The 25,555-nt window shown below is 36.6% G+C and overlaps 1 protein-coding gene across 2 annotated transcripts in view; it reads left to right on the top strand.

The window, feature by feature from the left end:
- Positions 1-25,555, top strand: part of TRIM33 (tripartite motif containing 33) — a 120,377-nt gene that overhangs the window by 66,382 nt on the left and 28,440 nt on the right. For both annotated transcript variants that reach the window (XM_019659195.1, XM_019659194.1), the window contains exons 5-10: positions 14,887-15,003; positions 18,340-18,454; positions 20,930-21,076; positions 21,534-21,651; positions 23,050-23,324; positions 23,933-24,088. In XM_019659195.1, coding sequence (XP_019514740.1) covers positions 14,887-15,003; positions 18,340-18,454; positions 20,930-21,076; positions 21,534-21,651; positions 23,050-23,324; positions 23,933-24,088 — 928 coding nt within the window. The remainder of the gene's footprint in view (positions 1-14,886; positions 15,004-18,339; positions 18,455-20,929; positions 21,077-21,533; positions 21,652-23,049; positions 23,325-23,932; positions 24,089-25,555) is intronic.

The raw sequence follows: 25,555 nt of genomic DNA, 5'->3' as shown, positions 1-25,555 counted from the left end.
AGTGTCACTGGCCCTCATATGTGGGATCCGAACCGGGGCCCTCTGGCATCCCAAGCCAGTTCTTAACCATCGCGCCACTCGGCCGGCCCTCCTTCAGTTTATTCTTAATGCAACTACTAGAGTGAATTTCAAGTCAGACTGTGTCACTTCCCTGCCCAAAACCCGCAGTGGCTCTCCAGATCAATAAGAGTAAAAGTCAGATACCTCATAGTGGCCTATGTGTGTGCATTTCATCTACTACTCTCCCCATCACTTTGCTACAACTATACTGGCTGTCTTGCTGTTTCTAAGACACTTCAGGGATGCTGTTGCCTGCATCCCCGTTTTCTCTACCTGGAACTTTCTTGCTCCACTTGTTTGCATTGCTAACTTCCATATATCCATCAAATCTCTGTTTAAATGTAACTTTGTCAATGAGACCTACTCTGATCACTGTAGCAAAATTGAAATACACCCCCTTACTCCCAATCCTCCTTTTCCTCCTCTTTTTTTTTTTATATAGCACTTAATCACTTTCTAAACAGTCTACGATTTACAATTTGTTTATTTTCTGAGTTCTTCCCATTAGTACGTAATCTTCATGAGGGTAGGCGTCTTTGTTTTAGTCACTGAGTTCCAGGAGCTTAGCACAGTACAGATGGTTTCCGACTTAACAATATTCAACTTTTCGATGGTGTGAAAGCAATACTTATTCAGTAGAAACTGTACGTTCAATTTTGAATTTTGATCTTTTTCCAGGCTACTAATATGTGGTACATTACTCTCTTGATGCTGGGCAGTGCCAATGAGGTGATTTTGCCCAACTCTAAGCTACTGTTAAGTATTCTGAGCACATTTACAGGCTAGGCTAAGCAATGATGTTCAATAGGTTAGGTGTGTTAAATGCATTTTTTTATTTTAGATATTTTCAACTTACGATGGGTTTATTGGGACATAACTCCATCTTAAGTCAGGGAATATCTATATTTGGCACAGATTTAGACATTTCATCCACTCAACAAATATTTATTAATTTATGTATAGGGGAAAAAAGGTAATAGAGCTGTCTGAATATAGAAACTATCAATTACACATGTACATATTCATAGAAACAGTTTTAAGTAGCATAAATAATTGTGGGTCCCTTGCTCTGTCTTTTCATTGGAGTCCCTTGCTCTTTTAATTGGAATGTTTAATTAATCATGTTAAATTTAGTGTAATTTTTGATATGGTTAGGTTTAAGTTTACCATTTACTTTTGTTGTTTATTTTTCTTTTGTCCTTTGTTCTGTTGTTTCTTTTCTGCCTTCTTTTTAGTTAAAATTTTTTTTGATATTTCATTTTACATCCACTTTTGGCTTTGTAAGCTATACCTCTTTATTATTTTTAGTGATTGTGTTAAGGCTAATAATATGCAGATTTACTTCAAGTCTACTACTTAAAATATTGTACTATTTCTCACTTTACAAATATAGTAACCTTACAAAAGAATAGTTCAGTTTATCAAACCCTCATTCTTTGTACTAATTCCATATCATTTATTTATACAGACATTATGAAACTTAACCTTATAATGCTTTTTAAAGGAAATTATGAGAAGGGAAAACAAAAGCCTGGTCTTTCATATTTATCCATTTATTATCATTCTCTTTCTCTTTATTTCTTCTGGCATATAAGTTACCATCTCTTACCATGTTGCTTTGTCCGGAAGAATATTCTTCAGCGTTTCTTGTTAAGTAGGTCTGCTGGCAGTGAATATTCTCAGCTTCTGTTAATTGGAAAAGCCTCAGTTTAGAAGGACGTTCGCACGGGCTATAGAATCCTGGATTGATGTTTTTTTAAAGCTGTCATTAACTTTGTATTCTGGCCATTTTTGTTTTTAATGCCATCATTTATATTGTTCTTCCCTGAATATTGTCTGGTGGTTCTCTGGCTGCTTTCAAGATTTTCTCCTTTCTGTGGATTTACCATGTGACCATGATGTTTTTTTGTTTTTTGTTTTTAAAGATTTTATTGGGGAATTAGGGGAGGGAAACAGCATTGGGGACTCGAGGACAGGGAACAGACAAGTTGCTGTCCTTTTGTTCTTTAGTCTAGTTGTGGAGGATGTCACTTCACTGTTGGTATTGAGATCATGGCGTTCTTCCCGGCTGAGGCAGATCACTTGCCGGCCATTGGACGGCTGCTCATGGTGGCCGTTGGCCGCTCACACTGGCTGCCAGCCATTCATGGTAGCTCATGGCAGCCCACTGCAGCAGGGGCTGCAGACTACGCCAACGCCAGCTACTCATAGCAGCCCAACTCCAGGTTGAGTTGTTCACCATCTTAGCTGTAGAGGGCGCAGCGTCACTGGCCCACATGTGGGATCTGAACCCGGGGTCCTGCTGCTCAGAGTTGGCGTCCCAAGCCAACTCTTAACCAACCAATGCACCACTCAGCCGGCCCGACCATGATGTTTTTAGGTATATATTTTATTCCATTTATTGTGTGTGGTTCACTGAGCTTCTTGTGTCTATAAGTTTATGGTTTTTATCTTCTGAGATTTCCTATCAGCTCATTCATAAGAACCTGTTTTTATTTAAATTTTGAATAAATATATAATAGCCCACTTAAAGTCTTTGCTAAATAGAACATGTGGACCATCTTAGTGTCAGTTTCTGCTGAGTATGTCTTTCTTTACTTTCCTTTTTTTTGAATGCCTAGTGAGTTTTTATTGAGATCTGGACATTATGGATGATACATTATAGAAAGTGTATTCTTTTATTTTCCTTTGCTGATTGTTGATTGTTGTTCTAGCAGGCAGTTCAATTGCTGACTGATTACCTTGATCTTGTGTCAGCAGATGATCTGTGGAAAGCCCAAGATATTTCCCAAGCCCCTAACATGGTTGGACTCAACCTCTGAACTCTATTTCTTGAAAGATCTTATGGAGGCTTGGTTTTAGCTTTGTTAGGGCAGGATAGGCCTAGGGTATAATTCCAAGTATAGTTCTTTCAAGTATGGCTTTTCTGGTTTCTCAGGCAGGGGCCTGGGGAGGTGAACAAAGTCTCTTCCCCCACTGGCTCAGCTGGAATTCTCTCTCTCAGAACTGCTTGACCGCTGGTTTTTCTCTTCCAGTGTCACCTTCCTAGCACCTGCTCCCTGTTAAGTCTTACAAATCTCATCCTGTGCGTATACAGGCCAGACACTGGCCACAGACTTGTGAGGATTTCACTTATTCTGTATCTTCCTTTCCCCCATGACCCCCACCACTCAACCTCGCCCTACACAGCTCCCTCCATTCCATCTTCTCAGTAGTCTCCAGCTTCATGGAATTCAGCTGCTCAGTAGTCCCAAACCCTGATTTCTGCCTCCTCAGCTCAAAGAGACTTGTACTCGGCTTAGTCTCCAGCTCTCTGTACCAGTTATCATGGCATTGTCTACAGACAGCGAAGCAGGGGGATTGTGGGTACTCTCCAAAGGGCTGCAGAATTTCTCTGCCTGTAGTCCCATGACTGAATACAGTAGTCTCATATGTTTCTGTCTTCTTTTATAGTTTTTGGCGGCAGGGCTAGTCTGGTACCTGTTACTCTGTCATGCCTAAGAGTGAAAGTCACCTTTCACTCTTAATATTTTTCATCCCCGATTGCAGTTTTGTATATATAGGTATATAGAGAAGAATATTTATAGATTGTTTCTGAGCATTAGTTGGTTTAAGAAAGAATGGTTGCTTAAATCTTCTCTCCTGATATTCCTCTCTTTCGAGCTAACTCTTGGCCATACCAGTTCTTCTCTCCTCATCATAAGCAATGTTTCTGCTGGGTGACTGACTCATTGAACCTATGAGTGCCTCAAATATTATAGTTTGATAGGCTCACAAACTATGATACTAAATTAACAAAGGCTTTTTTTCCCCCAGCAAAATCAAAATGAATTAATTCTGTTTTGGAGGTAATAGATGAAGTGAACTACTATCAAATCACATACTCAATCTCAAGTCTTATATAGACTATTAAGACTCCAAGGTAGCAGGGACAGTCTCAGTTTTTTAATTATTATTATATAGTCATTACCTAGCAGGGTACCTGGTACATTGTGAGCATTCACATACCTACTGAACAAATGAGCTGAATGAATACTGAATGAAATTCAACAAACAAGCTGCTTTTCCTCTGATGATAAATGTACCTCATGAAAACAAAATGCTTGGATAGAAGATCTTGACTTGTTGCCATAGCTTTAAATCTAGCTCCCTGAGAGACCTGATGGTAGATATGAATTTATATGTCATTTCTACCAGCTATTTATATCTCATCTGAAAGGCTTTTTAAACTTGAGAAGAATTTACAGGAAAAACTAAAAAATGAATTTGGCAAAGGTTCTTCTAAAATAATGGTTCTCAACCTTCACTAAATAACAAAACCCACCTGGGGTGATTTACCAATATTCTTAAAATACTGTAAAGAATGTTGATGTAATTAAAGATTCTTATTAACCAGTCTGGAGCAGGACTAAGGCATCAGTATTTTTTTTTTAAAAGCTCTCTGGGTAGTTCTAATATGCATCGAGGACTGAAAACATCTGCTTTAAAGCTTATCTATGTGGATATTCATCCATCCATCCATTTTTTAATTTAAAGACCAAATGCTAAGAAAAGCTATTTCTTTAGGAAAATATTTTAGAGAAATTTTACTTACATAGTTCCATTCAAGTGACCACCATTATAGTAAACTATCTTACTCTTTAGTAAAAATGTCAGATATTAGGTTTTAATAGGAAATTACCAAAAAAAAAAAAGGATGAAATTTAGTAAGGTAAGCATTCATCTCAAGAAGGTAGAAAAAAGAAAAGTAAAATAAACCCAAAGAAACTAAAAGGAAGGAATTAAGATGGATACAGAAAATGATGTAGAAAAAATAAACAACTTAGTGGACATCAACAAGCCAAAACTTGAATCTTTGAAAAGACTAATATTGATGAATCTGTGAAAAGACTGATCAAGAAAAATAGAGAAGACACAAATAACTAACATCTAGGATTAAAAAGAGATCACCATCACTACAGTTCAGAAGACATTAAAAAGATCTTAATGAAACCTGGTATCAAGAAATTTGAAGACTTAGATAAGATGCACAAATATATAGAAAAATGTGACTTTGTAAAACTGATACAATAGAAAACCTGTAACACAAAACATCTGAATATATAGTTAAAAAATATAATAAGCAAGAAATTCCTTTCCAAAATACATATTGTAGAGAAATACATGCACATGTATCCCAGGAGCCCTGAAGGAATATTCTTATTTTTTATACTAGCCCAAACTAGAAACAACCCAAATTACTATCAATAAAAGAATAGATAAATTATAGCCAAGAGGTTCCCAAACTGTACTGGATCATGATACCATTTAGTGCTTCAGCAATTTTCTTTCATGGAACTAAAAGAAATACCTAACAGTTCCATTTATCAAGTAGTTAGATCAAAACAAAACAAAACCCACCAAAAATTCTGATTTCTAAAGCTATTTTATTTAGTTATTCTTTACACTGTATTTTTAGGTACTTCTCTATATATCTTGTGATTTGAAACTTTTTTAAAAGTATGCAGTCATTATTGATATGTGCTGAATTCTTCTATTTACCGGGAAGTGTTACGGGGTATGGATACCACAGTAAATAAGACAAAATAGAGTCCTTTTTCCTTTCCTTACATTCTAATTAACGAGAAAGCAAAAATTTAAATATTGTGATGCGATAGAGAGAATAGCTAAAAATTCTGGACTTGGTACAGAGAAAAGGGTTCTTGAAGAATGATGACATTTATCCTAAGATCTTAAGATAGGAACCAGCCATGCCAAGATCAGAGATGAACCATAGATGATCTGAGGCAGGTTTCTATGGCTCCGAAGAAAATTACACCAACCAATATGGTTTTTAATTTTGTAATAATTTTACTAATTAACATTTTTACCAACATAGGTCTCAATCTATATGTCCCTTTGCCAAGCGCATAGCCGAGGAGTATATTTCTTTCTTAACACATTGACAACGGGGCATTTAAATTGTTTAAATGCATGCTCCCGGGGTTTAAACCATTTAAATAAACTTTTATACTGTGTTTCTTTAAAATTTATAACAAATTCCTTAACTGTTTCTGTGAACTGAAATTTTCAGGAAATACTCATTAAAGACCCTAGTAGTGCTTGAGGGTGTGATACCTTTGGAAACATTCCCCCTTGTGGAGTGGCACTAAGCAGAACTTGCAGATGTACCAAGTTTCACTTTTTTGTGGGCAGCACAAACATGACACCTCCTAGCAGGATATTTTCTTTTACCCCGTTCACGTCCAACAATTTTCTCTAGCACATGTTTGTGCATATCACCCGAAAGTCTCCCAGGCGGGTCCTCATGAGGCACACGAGGTGTTTGAGTTAATGTTCCTGGGCGTGCTGTGTCTGTGTCTTTCCATCATAGGTGTAAAGTGATTGAAATCTGAATGCTGACTAAATGCAGAGCAGAGCAACAGGAAAATACAGAGCTGTTTGTTCTCTATATTTTTATCACAGATCATTAACTCGCTGTGAAGTCATGTTTCTATAAACAGTTGTCAGCAGGACCATTCGGAGAAAGGCTTCATGTATTGCGTAGTTAAGTGTATAGTGCGTGGAAACCAACCGTGTGTTAAAAACACAGATTTGCGTCATCCATCTTGCACAGCTGTAATGTATAGATGCAAATCTGCGTCACCAGTCCACATTGTGTTAAGTATTGTCAGCCCTAATAGTTCAAACTGTTTTCTGGTTTCCATTATAATTTCTTCTTTGAACAGTGGATAAATTAAAGAGTGCAGTTGGCCCTTGAACAACAGGGAGATTAGGTGTGCCAAACCCCCACAAAGTTGAAAATCTGTGTGTAAGTTTCCACTCCCCCAAAACTTAACTGTAATTGTCTCTTGGTATTCACTGGGGATTGTTTCCAGGATACCCCACGGATACCAAAATGCACAGATGCTCACTGCCTTATATAAAATGGCGTGGAACAATGCATGCAGTCAACCCTTTGCATCTACAGAATCCCAGCTGAGTATCAAAAATAGGTTTCGGTCTGCAGTTGGTTGAATCCACAGATGCAAAAACCCAGGGTTACAAGGGCCAACTTTATATTTATTGAAAAAAATCCATGTATAAGTGGACCCTCACACATGCAAACCCATGTTGTTCAAGGGTCAGCTGTAGTTTCGGTTTTTTAATCTTTCAAACACATGGAAAATGTCTTTTTTTAATAGAGTTTCAGTTTAATTGCATTGTGGTTAGAGAAGGTGGCTTGTATGATTTCAGTCCTTTGAAATTTGTTCATACTTGCTTTATTAACAAATTTTAGTGAATTTTGTTTTAGTATGTCTAAAAATATCTTTATTTTGCTCTCATTTTTGAAAGATTTTTGCTGCATATAACAGTTGGTGTATAGGCTGTCCATTATTTTTTGTTAGCACATTGGTTGTGTAGCATATTGCTTTTTGGCTCTTAAGAGGTCAGCAAACTTTCTATCTGTTTTTCTTTTGAAGGTAGCCTGTCTATGTTTTCTGATTGGTTTATAAGATACCTCTCTTGGTTTGGTTTTCTCAGTCTTTGGATTGTGTCTTTTAATCAGTAACCTCTCCAAATAATGCATCTGTTTCCTTTTTGTCTCTCTTTCTGGAACTCCAGTTAGATGTGTGTTAGATTCCCATCATCATTCTCCATATCTCTTAATGTATGTATCTCCCCTCCCCCCCTATTTTTTAAAATGCAAGATAGAGAGGCATTTTCTTCTGAACAGTCTCAGTTCACGAATATTCTCTTAACCCTGTGAAGCTTCTATTAAAACCCACCCATAGCATTAAAAAATTTTAAATCTGCCAGCCATCCCTCCCTTTAAAAAACTTTTTATTTTGAGATATGAAATTACAGGGTCACAGGGAGTTACCAAAAAAAAGTTAGAGGCCTTTTGTATTCTTTACTTGCCTTTTGCCTGAATATTTGCTAGGTTTCATCCTTTAAATATAGAAAGCATAGCTGTTTCACTTATGTTAATGGATCTTTTCTTCCTTTTTGTTTTTCTGTTAGTTTTTGCTCAAGGTGCCATGTTTTCTTATATATAGTTATTTTAAACTCTGAACTTGTCATTTTCCTTGAAAAATTATTTATGCAAAGATTTGGTTTAGAATTATGCTTTCCAGTAAAGGATTAAATTTCCTTTTGTCAGTGCACGGAAGCACTACCTGGTTGGGACCATTCAATTTCCAGAGTCGAGTTGATTTGGGCTACCAGATAATGTGCATTTTGTCTGAAAATCCACATGTGGGGTTCTTCGTGGCTGCTACTTCTAAGGGTTCTTCCCCCCTCTTTTCCACAGCATTATTGTAACTTTGCTTTAGTCCCTTAGAGGTGGTGGAGGAGCAGGTTACTCTTGTTACATCCTTACATTGAGGTCATAGGTCTTTTAGATCTCTGCCTTATGCTGGCATAGATAGATATAGATATAGACATAGACATAGACATAGACTTAGATATAGATATAGATACAAATGTGTACACAGAGGGTGCCAAAAAAAGTGTACACATTTTAAGAAAGGGAAAAACTGTATTAAAATTATAATACTCAATATATACTGATAACAAAAGATGAATACAAGTCACATTTGACTGCTGCAACTGTAAGAGGTGCCCGAAGTAGTTACAATCAGCATAATTTTAATAGTTTTTTTCTTTTCTTAAAATGTGTATACATTTTTTTGGCACCCTCCATATATTTGTGAAACCATTATCACAATGGAAAATGTGAACATATTTACCCCCAAAAATTTCACCATCATACTGTAAAGATATTTTGCTAGATAACTAACTCTAGGCTGACAGTTTTCTTTCAGTACTTTAAAGATGTTGCTTCACTCTCTATCCCTCTGTACATAATGTATTTTTCCCCCCTCTAGCTACTTTTAAGATTCTTTTCTTTATTACTGGCCTTAAGCAGGTTGGATGTAACAGACTTTAATGTAATTTTTTAAATCTTTCTTATGCTTGGAGGATGTATAGCTTCTTAGATCTATAGGTTTATCATTTTTATCAAATTTGGAAAATTTTACTCCATTATTATAATTTCTTCCAGTAATTTTTTTCTCTTCCCATTTGGGGATTCCAATTAGACAAATATTAGTGTTATTATAGTTGTCCCAAAACTTACTGTTCCATTATTCCCTACCCCCTATTTTTTTGTTTGATTTTAGATGGGATTAGTAGCAGATTATAGCTACAGAAGAAAAGTAAGTGAATTTGAAGACAGCAATAGAAAGTAACACCCTGTTCTAATGTAACTAGTATCAGCTGATGTCACCATGTGCACTTTGAGATTTGATTAAAGTTAGCTTTTGTTTTATATTCCATTTTTGTGAGAATCCTAATGTCTTTCCCAAGATTTCTCAAAATTTCCACCCTTTTAGTTTCTCATCGTGGTTGCTCAGAGTTCCTACTCTCTTCACCTCTTCCTCAACTCTTATAGCTATTGTCATCTCCTCTTCATACAGAGCCTTAAAGAAGGAACAAAGCCTCGTTTTAAAATGTTTTCAGAAACATTATTATGAAGTCTATGTGCATAGTAGGCTTTTTGTTGTTGCTGGATTGAGGTTTTATATTGTAACAATACAAATCATTTAAAATTACTGCTAAAAATAGCAGTCATAACTAGCATTAAGACCCTGTGCTTTAGTAGGCAAAATACTACGCTTATTAAGTGCTTGGTGTGTTTTGACCCATTTAATTCTTGGAATAGTCCTATAAGATGAATATGAATATTTAATATTTATGTAAAAAAGAACTGAGACACAGAGGGTTGTCCAAATTATCCAGCTATTACTGTGAATAGTAATAATACCTACGTGATTAAGTTTTTCTAAAGATTAAATGAGTCCATGTAAGATACTTAGCACAGTGCCTGAAGACATAGTAAGTTCTCAAAGCAGGCTAGCTATTGCTAGCTATAGATTGATAAATGCTTAGATAAAATAGGTTTCGAATTTTTTTCAAAATAATCTTGAGATAGAGTTGGTGGGTGTGTTGACAAAACTGGCTGTAAATGAATACTTTTTGAAAGTGGATGATAGATTCAGTGGAATTGAACCTGTAATGTATGTTTGAAATTTTATGTAATTTTAAAAATGGAATAACTGAATTATTGGGTTGTCAGAAAAGTCATGACGTATTTTTTTCTGTTTTTCGTTGCAAAAATGCATCATGACTTTTCTGACAACCCAATAAAAAGTAAACTGAGTAAGAATTACTACTTTATCAACTTTAAAAAATGTTATTTTTAGGTACTCACTTTGGATACAAACTAAGATTATATGTTTATCTAGACGTGCCAGAGTAAAATCTTATCGATTATTATACACACTGACAATTACTAAGAATAATGCTTGGCACTCAGAGTAGCTCAACCTGTGCAGCTTGACCTAGTAAGACTAAATGTACATTTAAAAGTTAGTGTTTAAAGTTATTACTGATGTGGTTTGCAGCCTTTAAAAGTCAACCCTTTCATTATTCATCTCACATTCTTTACTTATGAAAACCATATTTTCAAAAACTTCTTAGCAAACTGCATTACATAATATATTTCTCAGTAAGGAAAAAAAACATGTAAACTGTAATAAAAAACAAAAAAACACATGTAAGCATGATGATTCTGTTCAAAACCAGATAACCAGTGGTATATTTATTATGCTGAGTTTCTATAATTCTAGCCAAAAGCACCGAAAGTCTTACTTAGCCTGTCTTAACTAAATCATGGGCCTATATGTTAATAATTTTTACCTGGACATTTTGAAATACTGAAAATAGCTCATTGTGACTAAGATGTTAAGAATCCCTGCTTCATATGCAAGATTAAAATTTAAGAAATTATTTTCATGGGGCCGGCCGAGTGGCTCAGTTGGTTAAGAGCTCGTGCAAGAGTGCGAGCTCTGAGCAACAGCAATTCGATGCCCAGCCCGAGCTGAGTTGCCGCTGAGCTGCCAACAGGTGGCAGGATGGCTCAACTAAAAAAAAAAAGTAAAAAAGAAATTGTTTTCATGTATTTACATATTAATCAAAATTATGCTTAATCCATTTATTGGTTATTCTTTCTCCCCATTTCTGAAGTATTTCAACTATAATTTTGATTAGCTAAAAAAATAACATGCAGCGTTAGTTTATTCTGTTAGCAAGAAAATCAGAAATAGTTTGTAGCCGAAACTACTTCCATATTGCTCTTTTGTTTTTCAAGCTCCAGTTAGTATTTTTTTCTAATAATGCAATTGAAATTTATTTAAATGAACAGAGACACATCTGATAATCATTTTAAGTCAGTCCCTTGATGTGTCACTCTTATTTATTATTTGAGTCCAACTTCAGCAAAATGTACAGGGTTCTTAAGCATGTTACCTACCTATTCGCTTAGCTTTGCTGCCTTTTCCCGAGCCCTGAAAGTGACAGATGACTTCAGAATTATGTATTTTAGTACACTCATCTTTTTTTTCTCTCAGTGAAAGTTCTTACCTTTCTCACAGGTTTGTTTACCAGAAAGCTCTTATTCACCCTTCACGTCCAGCTCAGATGTCAGCTCCTACATAAGGGGAGGAAAGGGCACGTACTGTCACCTGGTATATCATAGCGTGTTTGCTCGCTACTTGTTCACATGAATGCAACAAGATATTTCTAGAAAGAGGATTCTAAAACATTTATTTTGAGGAGAAAAGATAATTAAATTTTTGTGAATTATGATACTAGTTGACCTTTCTACCAAATGCCTTCCTTTTTGCTGACATAATCAAACTACATTAAAAGGTCTTTCTTTCTCACAGTGTAAAGCTTAAGTCTAAAGGGTTAGCATGACAATCTCATATGCCTACTTAATTTGTTCAGATTTAACAAAGTAAAATTTTATTTTGGGCATAGAGAAATTATGGTAAATGGAGTAAATCAAATGTTCTTCAGTGAGTGAAGTCTTTGGGTCATCTAGCTAACAGTAGACTCTTTTAAATTGGGGAATTTGGAGAGGGGAACAGTGTTGGGGAATTGGGGAGGGGGACCAGCCAAGTTGTTCTTCAATCTTAGTTGTGGAGGGTGCCAGCCGCCATCTGGCTGCCCGTCGGCAGCTTGTGGCCTTTAAGCTCAAGGTGCTATGTTACAATCTTAGTTGTGGTTGGGTGTAGCCACCATCCCATGCGGGAGTTGAGCCAGCAGCCTTGTTGCTAAGAGTGCATGCTCTATCCACTGAGCCATCCGGGCAGCAGCTCAGCTCAAGGTGCCGAGTTCAGTCTTAGTTGCGGGCGGGCATAGCCCACCATCGAACAGGCAGTCTTCTTGTTAGGAGCACGTGTTCTCACCGGCTGAGTCATCCTGCCACCTGTTGGCAGCTCAGCTCGGGCGCAGCATCACTGGCGCATGTGGGAATTGAACTGGTGGCCCTGTTGCTCAGAGCTCGCACTCTTAAGCTGTCTTTTAACCAGCTGACCCTAAAAGCCTTTTAAATTAAAATACCCATATGCTTTTGTGCTGTTTAATATCTGATAAAAGTTATGATGTGCTAGACTTTACGTTCTAGACAGGTTTGGTGGGGTTTTTTTGCTTCAAAAACATTCTACTTAAAAATCATAAAATGGTGACTTTTTAATGTGTATTTTACTCTAATAAAAATTCTAACTGCACAAAATAAAAACCTCTCCTGTCAGATGTTCTTTATAATGCTGTTGCTCTACACTTGGCCTTCTACTGCTTTTCATTTCTCCTTCCCCTCATGAACCCCACCAGCAAGCCGACTTTTCTTTAACAACTTGCCTCCTGTATTTACCTGAACTGAGACCTTCACTGAAGACCCACACCTAGATGCCTGTAGTCTTCCTCTTCATCTCAGTTCTCATCTTTAGTGATTTCAGTATCCACATAGGCAATTACAACTTTGTCAGTACCTTGAACTCCTTAGTTCCAGTAACCCCCCTTTTTTTTAGCTGAGCCAGTGGCCCTTTTTTTTTTTTTTTAAAGATTTTTATTGGGGAGTTGGGGGGATGGGAACAGTCCTGGGGAATTGGGGGAAGGGGAACAGACAAGTTGCTGTGGTTTTTTTGTTCTTCAGTCTAGTTGTGGAGGACGTTGCTTCACTGGCCCAAGTTGGCACCATCATTGCACTGTTCCCTGGCGAGGCCGATCAGTCGCCGGCTTCTGGACGGCCGCTCACGCTGGCTGCTGGCTACATACAGTAGCCCATGGCAACCCACTGCCACAGGGGCTGCAGCCTATGCCATCGCTGGCGACTCACAGCAGCCCAGCTCCAGGTTGAGCTATTGTTCAGCATCTTAGCTGTAGAGGGCAGTGTCACTGGCCCTCATATGTGGGATCCGAACCGGGGCCCTTTGGCGTCCCAAGCCAGTTCTTAACCATCGTGCCACTCGGCTGGCCCCAGTGGCCCTTTTTTGACTGCCTTAGCTAGACATTTAATTTGTAGGTCCTACCATGGCCTTTACTTTAACTGGAACCATATAAACTCCCAAATAACCAAAGGTGCTGATCTCTCTGGCAAAACCCATTGTTCAGACTTGTTTGTTTAGCTATAATAAGTACTAGTACCATACCCTGATAATCTCATCTCAGCTACTGTGTTAGAGTTCTAGCTGGTCTTTCCCTTCTCTCTTCTACAGATCTCTTAATTTTTTGTCTGATGATTGTCCTAGAAAGTGTATCTGATTATTACATCTTGGTTAGGATTCTTTAAGGGTTTCCCATTACTGAGAAAACATAATCCAAAAATTAGCATGGTATATTCAGTCTTTCACAGTCTGGTTCTGGATTTTATTAGTTGTCTCGTATTCTGATTTTCTTGCATGGCTTTCTTTAGCCAAATTGAAGTATTTGTAGTTCCCCAAATATGCCTCTACTTTTAGCATAGGATAATACTGTTCTGACTTCTCTGTGGTGCTTCCCTTGGTATCGAGACAGACTTAGGTACTGGGTTCTTAGTGCAGACCATGTATGCCTCCATCATAGCTCTTAATCAACAGTGTGCTATCATTTCATATTTGTGCTTATTTATTACAAGAATATGAACAGTAATGGACTTTTTTACCCATGTATCCCTAGCATATAGAAGAGGCCCTGAAATATTTGTTGACCTAATGAACAATTTACACAAAGAAAATAAAATTAGCAAGAAAATTGTTCTACCTTCCCAGTAATAAAAGAACTACTACCAACTCTTAATTTTCACTGTTATAACATTAGAAAATCTTAACATATACCACTCATTTTGACAGAGTTACAATCAAGCTGCTGTTGGTGATATTTTTAATCGATCTAGTCCTTTTGGAAAAGTTTAACAGTATATAGCATCCAGAACTGACAATTTATTTCAAGTGATTGTAAAGACAAGACAAAGAATAAAAATAGCACATACATTATGATTACACTTGCATCTAAAATGCATAATATAATAAGACTAAGGAACTATATATTATAGTGGTAGCAGTGAGTTTATGATGTTGGAAATATGGACGGTTTTCTCACCTTTGAAAGTATTTTCTAGAATGTGGTTGTATTTTATGATTTAAGATGTATACAACTTATGCCAGTATTTGGATTTTTAGAAAATGTAATCTTGAATCGAAACTCTAATGTAAGAGAACATTTGAACAGTTTTTGAGTAATGTTTTTATTTTATTTTGCCTTACAAAAGATGACAGGCAAGCGATTGATGGGGAGGGATTGCTAGTTAAAAGTTACTGTTGACATAAGGTGTGTGTGGCCAGCACAGAGTGTTGATCATTTAAGTAAGGTTTCAAGATTTACTGATGCAGCAGGTCTTCATTTCCAAAATCTTAATCATAAATTTCCTGTTTCAAATGTAGTTTTTGTTTTGGTTTTAAGGTATCAGTTTTTGGAAGAAGCTTTTCAAAATCAGAAGGGCGCAATTGAGAATCTACTGGCTAAGCTTCTTGAGAAGAAGAATTATGTTCATTTTGCGGCTACTCAGGTGCAGAATAGGTAAGTGTGTTGCCTTAAAACCATAATTTCACTTTAAGGATTTAAACACATTGGGTCCAGTTTAAAATTTTTTTTATGTTAATATTAAGCATAGGTAGAAAGCATTATATTTTTTGGAGGGGTAAATGGCATAAATTTGAGTTTGGATTATAATATTTGTTAATTAAATAAAATTTAACTGACCAAAATTTTGAATAGTCTTTTAGGATACATCTTTGACTATTTTATAATTAATAAGACTCTAGTCTTTGTAAGCATTAGTTAAACGTGGAAAAAGCAATTACTATATATAGAGAGTTGAATTATAAAATTTTAACTGGAGACTGTGGAAGATACAGCATAGAGAAGAGAGTATAAAGAGTAGTGGACAAATTTATTTTCCCATCTGTAAAGCATTAAAAACAGTACTTGGTAGCATTATTATAAGATGAATATATAACACAGTTTCTGGCACATAGTAAATTAACCCTCATATTTTAGCTTTGGCTATTATTTTTATCCATAACACCGTCAGGATTTAAGAATTCTATTTTCGTTCATTTCTAAATAAACTAAATTTATTGGTAAGGCAAGTGGGAGTAAGTTCCATAAGTGAGAAGATTAACAAGATTAGGAGCCTTAATATAGGAAGACAAACGTTTGGAGCTGGCATAATTAAAACCTATGTATTCCTGGAGGTATGAATAGGATTGATAAGTGTTTATTCTTCAGATTCACAAATACTGAGACTTTTAGGTACTTTTATAATATTAAAAGTACTTAATTTATGAATATTTTAAATGGCACAAAGTAGATACTCAAAATATTGAATGAATGAATGGTACACTATAAATTAGAATGTAAGGTGGTAGAACTTTCATCTTAAGAGGTAGATAACATGTAAATACACACACACACACACACACACACACACACACACACACACACTAATCATGGCCGGTTAGTTCTGATGGATATGTCAGGATGTTTTAGATTATACTTCTGATATATTGTGGGTGACATTGGAGAGGATGACTGTCTTCTCATATCCTTTTTACAGAAAGGATAGTGAGTTGATTCATATGGCACTCATATTTTTGTATAAGTTTTGTACATATTTTGTATTTTTGTATATTTTATATGTATATATATATGTGTATTTTTGTGTATATATATATTCAGGAATCTGTGTAGAGAAGTAGAACAAGGGTTTTATGTTTTTATAAGATTGCAAAGGGTTGGAGAGGTTGATGATTTCATCTTCAGAAAGCTTTTAAAAATGTATTAAAATCTCTGATGGTACTTCCCCTTTTAGACACATTCTTTGATGACCTATCTCCATTTTTTCATGTGCATTTAGTTTTTTATTCCTTCACATTTGAACATATAGTAGACACGTTTAAATCCAATGATAGTCTGATTGTGGCTATTTTCTGCTTTCAGCAAACAGAATGATTTCAATATTTGGCAAATCATTTGAAGTTTGAGCCCCATATTTCTTTTTTTTTGTTTTTTTTGTAGGTCTTTGTCTCTTGTTGTTTTTTGTTTTGTTTTGTTTTTTAAGATTTTTTTATTGCGGAATTGGGGGAGGGGAACAGTGTTGGGGAATTGGGGAAAGGGACCAGCCAAGTTGTTGTTCTTCAATCTTTGTTGTGGAGGGCGCCAGTCGCTATCTGGCTGCCTGTTGGCAGCTCATGGCCTCTAACCTCAGGTTGCTGTGTTCAATCTTAGTTGTGGGTGGGCGTAGCCACCATCCTATGTGGGAGTCGAACCCAGCAGCCTTGTTGTTAAGAGTGCAAACTCTATCCACTGAGCCATCCAGGCGGCAGCTTAGCTCAAAGTGCCGAGTTCAGTCTTAGTTGCGGGTGGGCGTAGCCTACCATCGAACAGGCAATCTTCTTACACCAGCTGAGCCATCCTGCCACCTGTTGGCAAGAGCCCCATATTTCTTATTGGTAGTAATCAGCACTCTCATTTAAGTGTTTTTTCACTCACTTTAATAAAATAAGGACAGAATTGAATTAAATTTTCAAATAAGTGACCAATCAGGCACTGATATGCAAAGAAGGGAAAACTATATTATTATGACTGAGTGTATAAAAATTTCTCAAATTTGAATTTGGCAAGTGAAAGTCAATTTAAGGGTTGAAAGTGTGGGTTCTAGTTTGTACAGAAGTAAAGTATATAAAATTGAAGGGTTCCTTCTTATGGTTGTTTAACATTTTATTTATATTGGTGGATTTCCCACTTTTTATTTTGTAAATAGCAAGATATAAGCTGTATTATATTTGCAACCAAAACTTTCTTCATAATGGGAGCTTACTCCTATTTCTAAAACATCTAGCAGCTATTTTAAACAATGGATTGAAATGTTTTATGCCCTTAACTGTATATAGTAGAAAACCATTTTGAGAAAAACCTATGAAAGGGGTGTAACAACCCACATTCGAAGTGGTTAAATAAGTGAAAATAAATGCTTCTGACCTTAATCCCTACTATTTCGAAAGATACTGGGTTGTCGGAAAAGTCATGACACATTTTTGCAACGAAAAACAAAAATGTCATGACTTTTCCGACAATGCGATAATTATTGATAGCAATTTTTTTGTACATTGTTCTTGCGTTAAGATTAAATAGAACCAATGTGCCATATTTGATACTAACCAGCAATTGTTGATGTCAGATGCTTGTATATCACGTCATAGAAACTAAAGGAGATTGCTGTCTAGATTAATAAAATGGCCTTTATGAACTTAATTTAAAATTACTAAGTATTTAATCCATTCTTTGTCTGTATACATAACTTGTTTGGACCAAACTGAGTGGTCAGGTCTGCTGAAACATAAGTTATACGCTTTGACAAAAGATTAATTTTAATGAAATAGTGCCGTTTGCGACAAAATGGATGAATCTTGAGATTATTATGCTAAGCGAAATAAGTCATACAGAAAAAGTCGAGAACCATATGATTTCACTGATATGTGGGATATAAAACTGAAAGCAACAAAGGAACAAGACCAACAAATAAAGAAACAAAAACTGATAGACATAGACAATAGTGGTTACCAGAGAGGATAAGGGGAGAGACTGGTGGTAGATGAGGGTAAATGGGTCAAATACATGGTGATGGAAAGAGAACTGACTCTGGGTGGTGAACACACAATGTGATATATAGATGATGTATTACAGAATTGAACACTTGAAACCTATGTAATTTTACTAACCATTGTCACCCCAATAAATTTTAATTAAAAAAATTTTTATTTTAATTACTTGGCAATTGCCCAGTTGGATCAATTTCTGTAACAGGTGATGTAGGATAAGTTGCTAACCTAATGATGTGTTTCTCTTCTTCAGGATAAAAGAAGTAAATGAGACTAACAAGCGAGTAGAACAGGAAATTAAAGTGGCTATTTTCACCCTTATCAATGAGATTAATAAGAAAGGAAAATCTCTCTTACAGCAGCTAGAGGTATGGTTCAAAGCTAAAATCAAACAAAAACTGCTTCTCTTGCTCTTTAGCTGTTTTTAATGTTTATTGAAAGCTCTTTTAGATTGGTTGGGGGGGATATGGAACTAAATTAAAAAAAAATTTTTTTCATGTTGTGTTGAAAACTAGACTTTTTTTGAGTTAGTTATTTTGCACCACCATTTAATACTACTGATTTTAACTGTATAAATTAGGAGATAGTGTTGCCTTCTTATAAATGAAATAATTATCACTAAAATGTGATGTAAATGGAGACAAAGCTGACCCACCATTTGTCCCTCATAGGTCCTCAGTTTAACTCTTAGATATATGTGAATGTGTATTCGGAGTCTGCTTGAATCACTTGTGTGTTTCACTTTATTTTTAAAATATCCCATAGTTTTGCTAAAAATGCTGCTCATTGCGAAATTTATAAATTTTAAACTTACTGATAGTTTTGTTGTATTGTCTTTGTTTTGCATATTTTGAGATTAATATGTAGATATAAATTTCTAGATGAGAATCCAGTCAGGTTGTAAAACCAAATTAAATTTTGATCAAAGACTCATCTCTCCTCATCCCAAATTTTGATTGGTTCTCAAAATTTTGTACTCTTTAAGTATGCTCAGATGTGATGGGGTTCTATTTTTTGCACTATTAAATAGTAACAATTTAAACTATGTTAGTGTTTGATTATTTAACTTTGTTACTATTAACATCAGATTTTCTGCAGACTTTTTTTGTTTCCATTTCTTTGTAGAACTCTGTAGAAATAATAGACACGTAGTTACATACAAATGAAAAAAAAAGTCAGAGTGTTATTTGTGAATTTCATCTTTCCATTGAGACACAATTGTGAGATTAAAAGTACTCTAACCCATATTGTTAAAGTTGGAGGTCTCTTTGCTGTACATCCATCCAGTTGTATTTAACCCTAATAGATTCAAAAGGACCCTGTGAATAGAGACAACCCTGAGCAAACAACGATTTTTGATACCTTTTATCTTACTGTAAATATATTTACATAGGACTAAAGTAATGTTCTTTTTTTAAAGATTGTATTGGGGAATTGGGGAAGAGGAACAGTTTTGGGGAATTGAGGAAGGGGAACAGCCAATTGTCCTTCAATCTTAGTTGTGGAGGGTGCAGCTAGCTCAGCTCCAAGTCCAGTCGCCATCCGGCCACCTGTCGTCAGCTCAGGGCAGCTTAGCTCAAGGTGCTGTGTTCAATCTTAGTTATGGGTGGGCATAGCTCACCATCCCGTGCGGGAGTTGAACTGGCAACCTTGTTGTCAGGAGCACATACTCTGACCAGCTGAGCCATCCTGCCACCTGTTTACAGCTCACTGGCAGCTCAGCTTGGCGAAGCTCACTGGCCCATGTGGGAATCGAACCAGGGACCCTGTTGCTCAGTGCTCACACTCTTAACCAACTGAGCCACTTGGCTGGCCCTAAAGTAATGTTCTTAAACCATTTCAAGAACTTTTGAATTAAAAGCTGCTTCTTAATACTGAAATACACATAAATACCTAATGGTAAATCTTCCGTATATTCCTAACTTGCTGATAATTTAAACAATAGGTGTTTTCTAGTGTAGTACATTCCTAAACTTTGTAAAATAGAGTTTTTCCTAAGCTTTAGAAGAGGGATAGTTTCCAGGCAAGTTATCAAACTTCTGTTGGTTGAATACTGTTATCCATTGATTTACCTTATAAAATGAGCAACTTGTTTCCTTAGGAAAAAGTTGTCCAGTAAACCAAGTTGAGTCATTTTTGTAAAACAGTGGTTAAGAACGAAGCAGATAGATTGTTTGGCATGCTGTATGTCAAAGTGCATAGGATATCAGCTATCCTTTCTGGGAGTTTTAGTTCCCAGAAAGCAGCTAATTTTTCCTTTGCAGCATTTCCCCAAAATTAGTCTTTCCTTCAACCCTCACTTACTTGTTAGTTCTTTATGAACTTTTATCATATCAAAAGGTTTCCTAACCTCTACTCTGAGAGCTCAGGAATTCCTCTTCTCATTTTGTCTTAAATATTTAAAAGAAGAGGTTTCAGCATTAGCCTTATGTCATACCAGTAGGTGGCATTCATAACAGAAAGGTTTTTTTTGGCCTGAAACGTGTATGGAGTTAAGAAATAAAATTATTTCTAAAGGTCAGCTCATTTTGCCATAGACTCTATGGATTATTGGATTAGCCTCATAGAAAAACACTCTTTAACAAAGACATTTTGTCTTTTGACGGAAAAGAGACATGACTTGCATTAATTTCTTTATGTGGAATGTCCTTTATATCCTGGAAAACTAAGTTTCAGTTGCACTTTTGTTAGTGACTTTTCCTGTGATTATAGGCTCATTAAATAATGGGCTTGTTATCCCATTTTTGAAAAACAAGTATAGGTATTGTGTTCATTTGCAGCAGAAATTATGAGTTGATTTTTTTCATCTAGAATTCTTCAGTGAACCCCTTGTTCTGTTTCAGAATGTTACAAAAGAAAGGCAGATGAAGTTAATACAGCAGCAGAATGACATCACAGGCCTTTCCCGGCAGGTGAAGCATGTCATGAACTTTACAAACTGGGCAATTGCCAGCGGCAGCAGCACAGCACTCCTGTACAGCAAGCGACTGGTGAGACAGCATGTCTTTATTTTCTTTAAATGGACTTGATTATTTACATTCAGTGAACTGCACCTCTTTAAAGTGTAGAGTTTGAATTTTGCCAAACGTAATTACCACCACACCAAAATACAGAAATTTCCATCACCCATTAAAGTTTCCTTGTTCCTCTCTCCCCTGACCCTAGGCAACCATTAACCTGATTTCTGTCTTTTCTAGAACTTCATGTAAATAGAATCCTACAGTATTTACTGTTTCAAAGATATCTAGTATTATAATGCAGTGTGTCATCAGAAAGAGCAGAAATTCAAGCATATACATTTGATTGCTAATGTAGTCTTTTAAACACTGCTTGTTGTCTCATTTGAGATGGACACTGTGGGGCTACATGAGCTTTTATATCTTTATCGTGTATGTTTTCTCAAGCGATATTTAATTTTAAGACTAATGTGAATTTTTTCCCTTTAAGATTACTTTTCAGTTGCGCCATATTTTGAAAGCACGCTGTGATCCTGTCCCTGCTGCTAATGGAGCAATACGTTTCCATTGTGATCCCACCTTCTGGGCAAAGAATGTAGTCAATTTAGGTGAGAAATCATTAGTTTTATGACTATAACTTGGAACATGGAAGGAGGAGAAAGCATCTAAAGCAAATTTTAGATACTTAAAAGTTTTTTAACTTCGTTCTAACATGTAAACTTGTTAGAAAATATGTTCTTCACTGGAAACTTAGTTGAACTGTGTTCATTACATCTTTAATTAAGAGTGTTGCAAGTCTCCTATATAGTTTTTAAAAATGTGTATCATTTTTAACATTTTCCCCACATCTTTAAAATTGACATTGTTTCATATTGAAAACTTAACTAACAGGCCTTCATTCTCTGGAAGAATTTCTTAGGTATTATACTTAGTAGTTTGTATATTAATTGTTCCAAATTGTCCCCTAGAGGAGGACCTCTACATGCTGATGTGTCCGAAAGTCATGTTCTGAGCAATGTTTGAAAGAGTAGTTCTTGTCACATGGAGGAGAAATGGAGTTTGCTTTTGTTACTCCACAGTGTGAACCTGCGGACCATAGGTGAAAGTTACAGAGAGACAGCTCAATTTAAAATAAAACAAAACCCAAAAAACTTTCTCAACAATTAAAGCTGTGTACAGATTGAGTAAACTCACTTTTAAAGTAGTCCAGTCCTTACCACTGGAAGCTGTAAAAGCAGAGGTGGATGGCTCTTCTGTCAAAAAGTGATCTTGGTATATATTCAGATGTGGCTATAGCCTTACATCAAGCATCAGCATACTTTTTTGTGTGGCATCGTAGCTAAGTTTGGTTTTTACATTTTAAAGGTTATAAAAATAAACAAAAAGCAGACTATATGACAGATCTTATGTGGCCTGAAAAGCCTGAAATATCTGGCTTGTTACAGGAAAGGTTTGCCAACTCTACCTTAGATGAAACCTTCCTAAAATTTGCCTATTTTTAGAAAGCAATGGGCTCTGTGAAGAGTAAGGAAAATTGACATTTCTAAGGGCATAAGTGGTTTAAAACATTCAGCATTCCCACAGAAGACAGTTTTGTAGCAATGTAGTACTTGCCCTGTGCATTTTGGCAATTCAAAGGCAGATGGAGTCAGCAGTGGTGACTTTGAGTATCCTTCAGTCTTGTTAAAGGAGGATTGGTTTAGACCTACTAGATGGGCCTCCTCTAATAGCATCTTTTTCAGCTCTTTATTTTTCTGTGCAGCTGTGTAAATAAAAGAAAGAGGGCAGATAATACATTCTGAATAACCGGAAGTCAATTATTTGGCTTTGGATTATATTGGGTTTCTGATTTCCACTGTTAAACCTAGCTCCCATCCCTGCCTTACTGTTGGGAGTTTTGAATGCTAAGAGTTGTCAGAGGAAAGAGGAAAAGATAGTGATTAATCCACAAAGTAGATGATTTAGATAATTATATGCAAATTACTCTCGTTTTTTAAATCTTCCAGGTAATCTAGTAATAGAGAGTAAACCAGCTCCTGGTTACACTCCTAATGTTGTAGTTGGGCAAGTTCCTCCAGGGACAAACCACATTAGTAAAACCCCTGGACAGATTAACTTAGCACAGCTTCGACTCCAGCACATGCAACAACAAGTGTACGCACAGAAGCACCAGCAGTTGCAGCAGATGCGGCTGCAGCAACCACCAGCTCCCGTACCAACAACAACAACCACAACACAGCAGCACCCACGACAAGCAGCCCCTCAAATGTTACAACAGCAGGTGAGTGTTACATCACTACATTATTTATGCCAATGGTGAAGACCTCAAGGTTACACTGTGTCCTATAGAGACGAGTTACACATTTCACAGTTACTGCCAGTGACAGAGCCCAAAGGTCAGAGTTAAATATTTGCTCTGGGTATGGCAGGGATGTTGGGGAAGTGTGAGGAAGGGCAGTAAGTAAATGCTTACCATGGGAAACAAAACTCACCACTAGTATTGTGGAGGTACCCAAGTTTTTATCCCTCTATACCAGATCTTTTTGTTTTCCACATGTGGTTTTGGGCCAGAGAACCAGATTATTCTTGCCTAATCCTTGACATGTTCTTCAGGCATTTGCTTAATTTATACCCATCCTCTCTCTCTTCTGCTGTCTCCTCCCCTATCCAAATCAGAACTAGGAATCCAGGGTTGGATAAGTTAATGCTATAAACACACACATATACTCAGAGAAGGAGACTGGGGCTAGAGCTGAAGAGAATGACTTACACTGTTTACTTTATGCCCTTCCATATCCTGACTGAAGCATTTTTACCATAACGTTTTATAATTGAAAGATAAGCATATAAAAGATATTATTATATAAATGCAATTTATACCTTTTGTAGCCTCCAAGATTGATCAGTGTGCAAAGAAGCACCATGAACTGTGGAGCTTTCCAAGCCCATCAGATGAGATTGGCTCAGAACGCTGCCCGCATACCAGGGATTCCCAGGCACAGCGGCCCTCAGTATTCCATGATGCAGCCACACCTCCAAAGACAAGTATGCCTAGAGTTACGTTTGTAAGAATCACACAATTTTAAAACTAAAAGACACCATTTTTTAAATCAGTCATTGTGTGTGTGTGGGGGTGTGGGGGGTGGTCATTAATACTTTGAGAATTTGATTAATGCTGTGTATCTTCTTGTCCCAGAAAAATACACATATACCCAAAATTTTGTATTTAATTTTAAGAGCTTCTTCGATGCCATTAAACTTAAACCCATTATATACTATGAGTTGAGAACCTCTGATCTAGTTCACCAATTCGTTTTACAAAGGAGCTCATTATTTACCTACAATCACAGGAGATAATGCTAAAATCAAGATTAGAAACTTAGTTTCCTGAAATTGTTCCTTAGCTCTTTTAATGTGACATTTTTTTTTTTTAGATTTTTATTGGGGGATGGGAACAGCGCTGGGGAATTGGGGGAAGGGGAACAGACAAGTTGCTGCCCTTTTGTTCTTCAGTCTAGTTGTGGAGGACGTTGCTTCACTGGCCCAAGTTGGCACCATCATTGCACTCTTCCTGGGTGAGGCAGATCAGTCGCTGGCTTCTGGACGGCCGCTCCCGGCGGCTGCTGGCAGTTCACGCTGGCTGCTGGCTACACACGGTAGCCCATGGCAACCCACTGCAGTAGGGGCTGCAGCCTACGCTGTCACCAGCAACTCACGGCAGCCCAGCTTCAGGTTGAGCTGTTGTTCAGCATCTTAGCTGTAGATGGCAGTGTCACTGGCCCTCATATGTGGGATCCGAACTGAGGCCCTCTGGTGTCCCAAGCCAGCTCTTAACCATCACACCACTCGGCTGGCCCTAATGTGACATTTTGAACCTAATACATACAAAGGACTTTGAAAACAATAAAACTTTTGTTTTTGGCCCCCTTTCTACTCAGTTTTGTCCTTTTTATCCTATAAATTTGCTTACTCTTAAAAATGAGTGCATTTAAAGACATGTTTTCTAATCTTTACCTGAATAGTAGATTATCTTGAAGGCATGATTTTAAAATGAGGCTCTTTTACATAGTAGGATTTCTAGTTATACAATAATACAGTTCATTTTTAAAAAGCATGTTTTAAAGACCATCAGAATGACTGGGGAGGGCCTTGTCAAAAACAGATTCTGAGCCATACCCACCAAATCAGAATTCCCAGAAGGAGAGAACTCAGAAATGGCTAAATTTGTACTGACTCTTTCAGATCAATCTGCATACTAATGTTGACAAAAACACTGTCCTAGAGCAGTAGTCCCTCAACTTTTTGGCCTGAGTACCTCTGGAAAGACTTTTAAAGATGGACGTTTAAAAATTCCATTACAAGTTTAGGTTTAAATAGTTGCAAAGGGACATACTTTCTGGCATATTGTAAATATTGACATTATAAAGTAAAACGCTTACATTTTATTCTAGTAAATATATCCACTGGAGTCCCAAATACCATAGCAAGTTCTTTTTTTTTTTTTTTTTTTTT

This window comes from Hipposideros armiger, unplaced genomic scaffold, assembly GCF_001890085.2.
Source record: "Hipposideros armiger isolate ML-2016 unplaced genomic scaffold, ASM189008v1 scaffold_297, whole genome shotgun sequence".
NCBI lineage: Eukaryota > Metazoa > Chordata > Mammalia > Chiroptera > Hipposideridae > Hipposideros > Hipposideros armiger.
The sequence above is the reverse complement of the archived record's forward strand: the minus strand, read 5'-3'. Positions and strand labels throughout refer to the sequence as shown.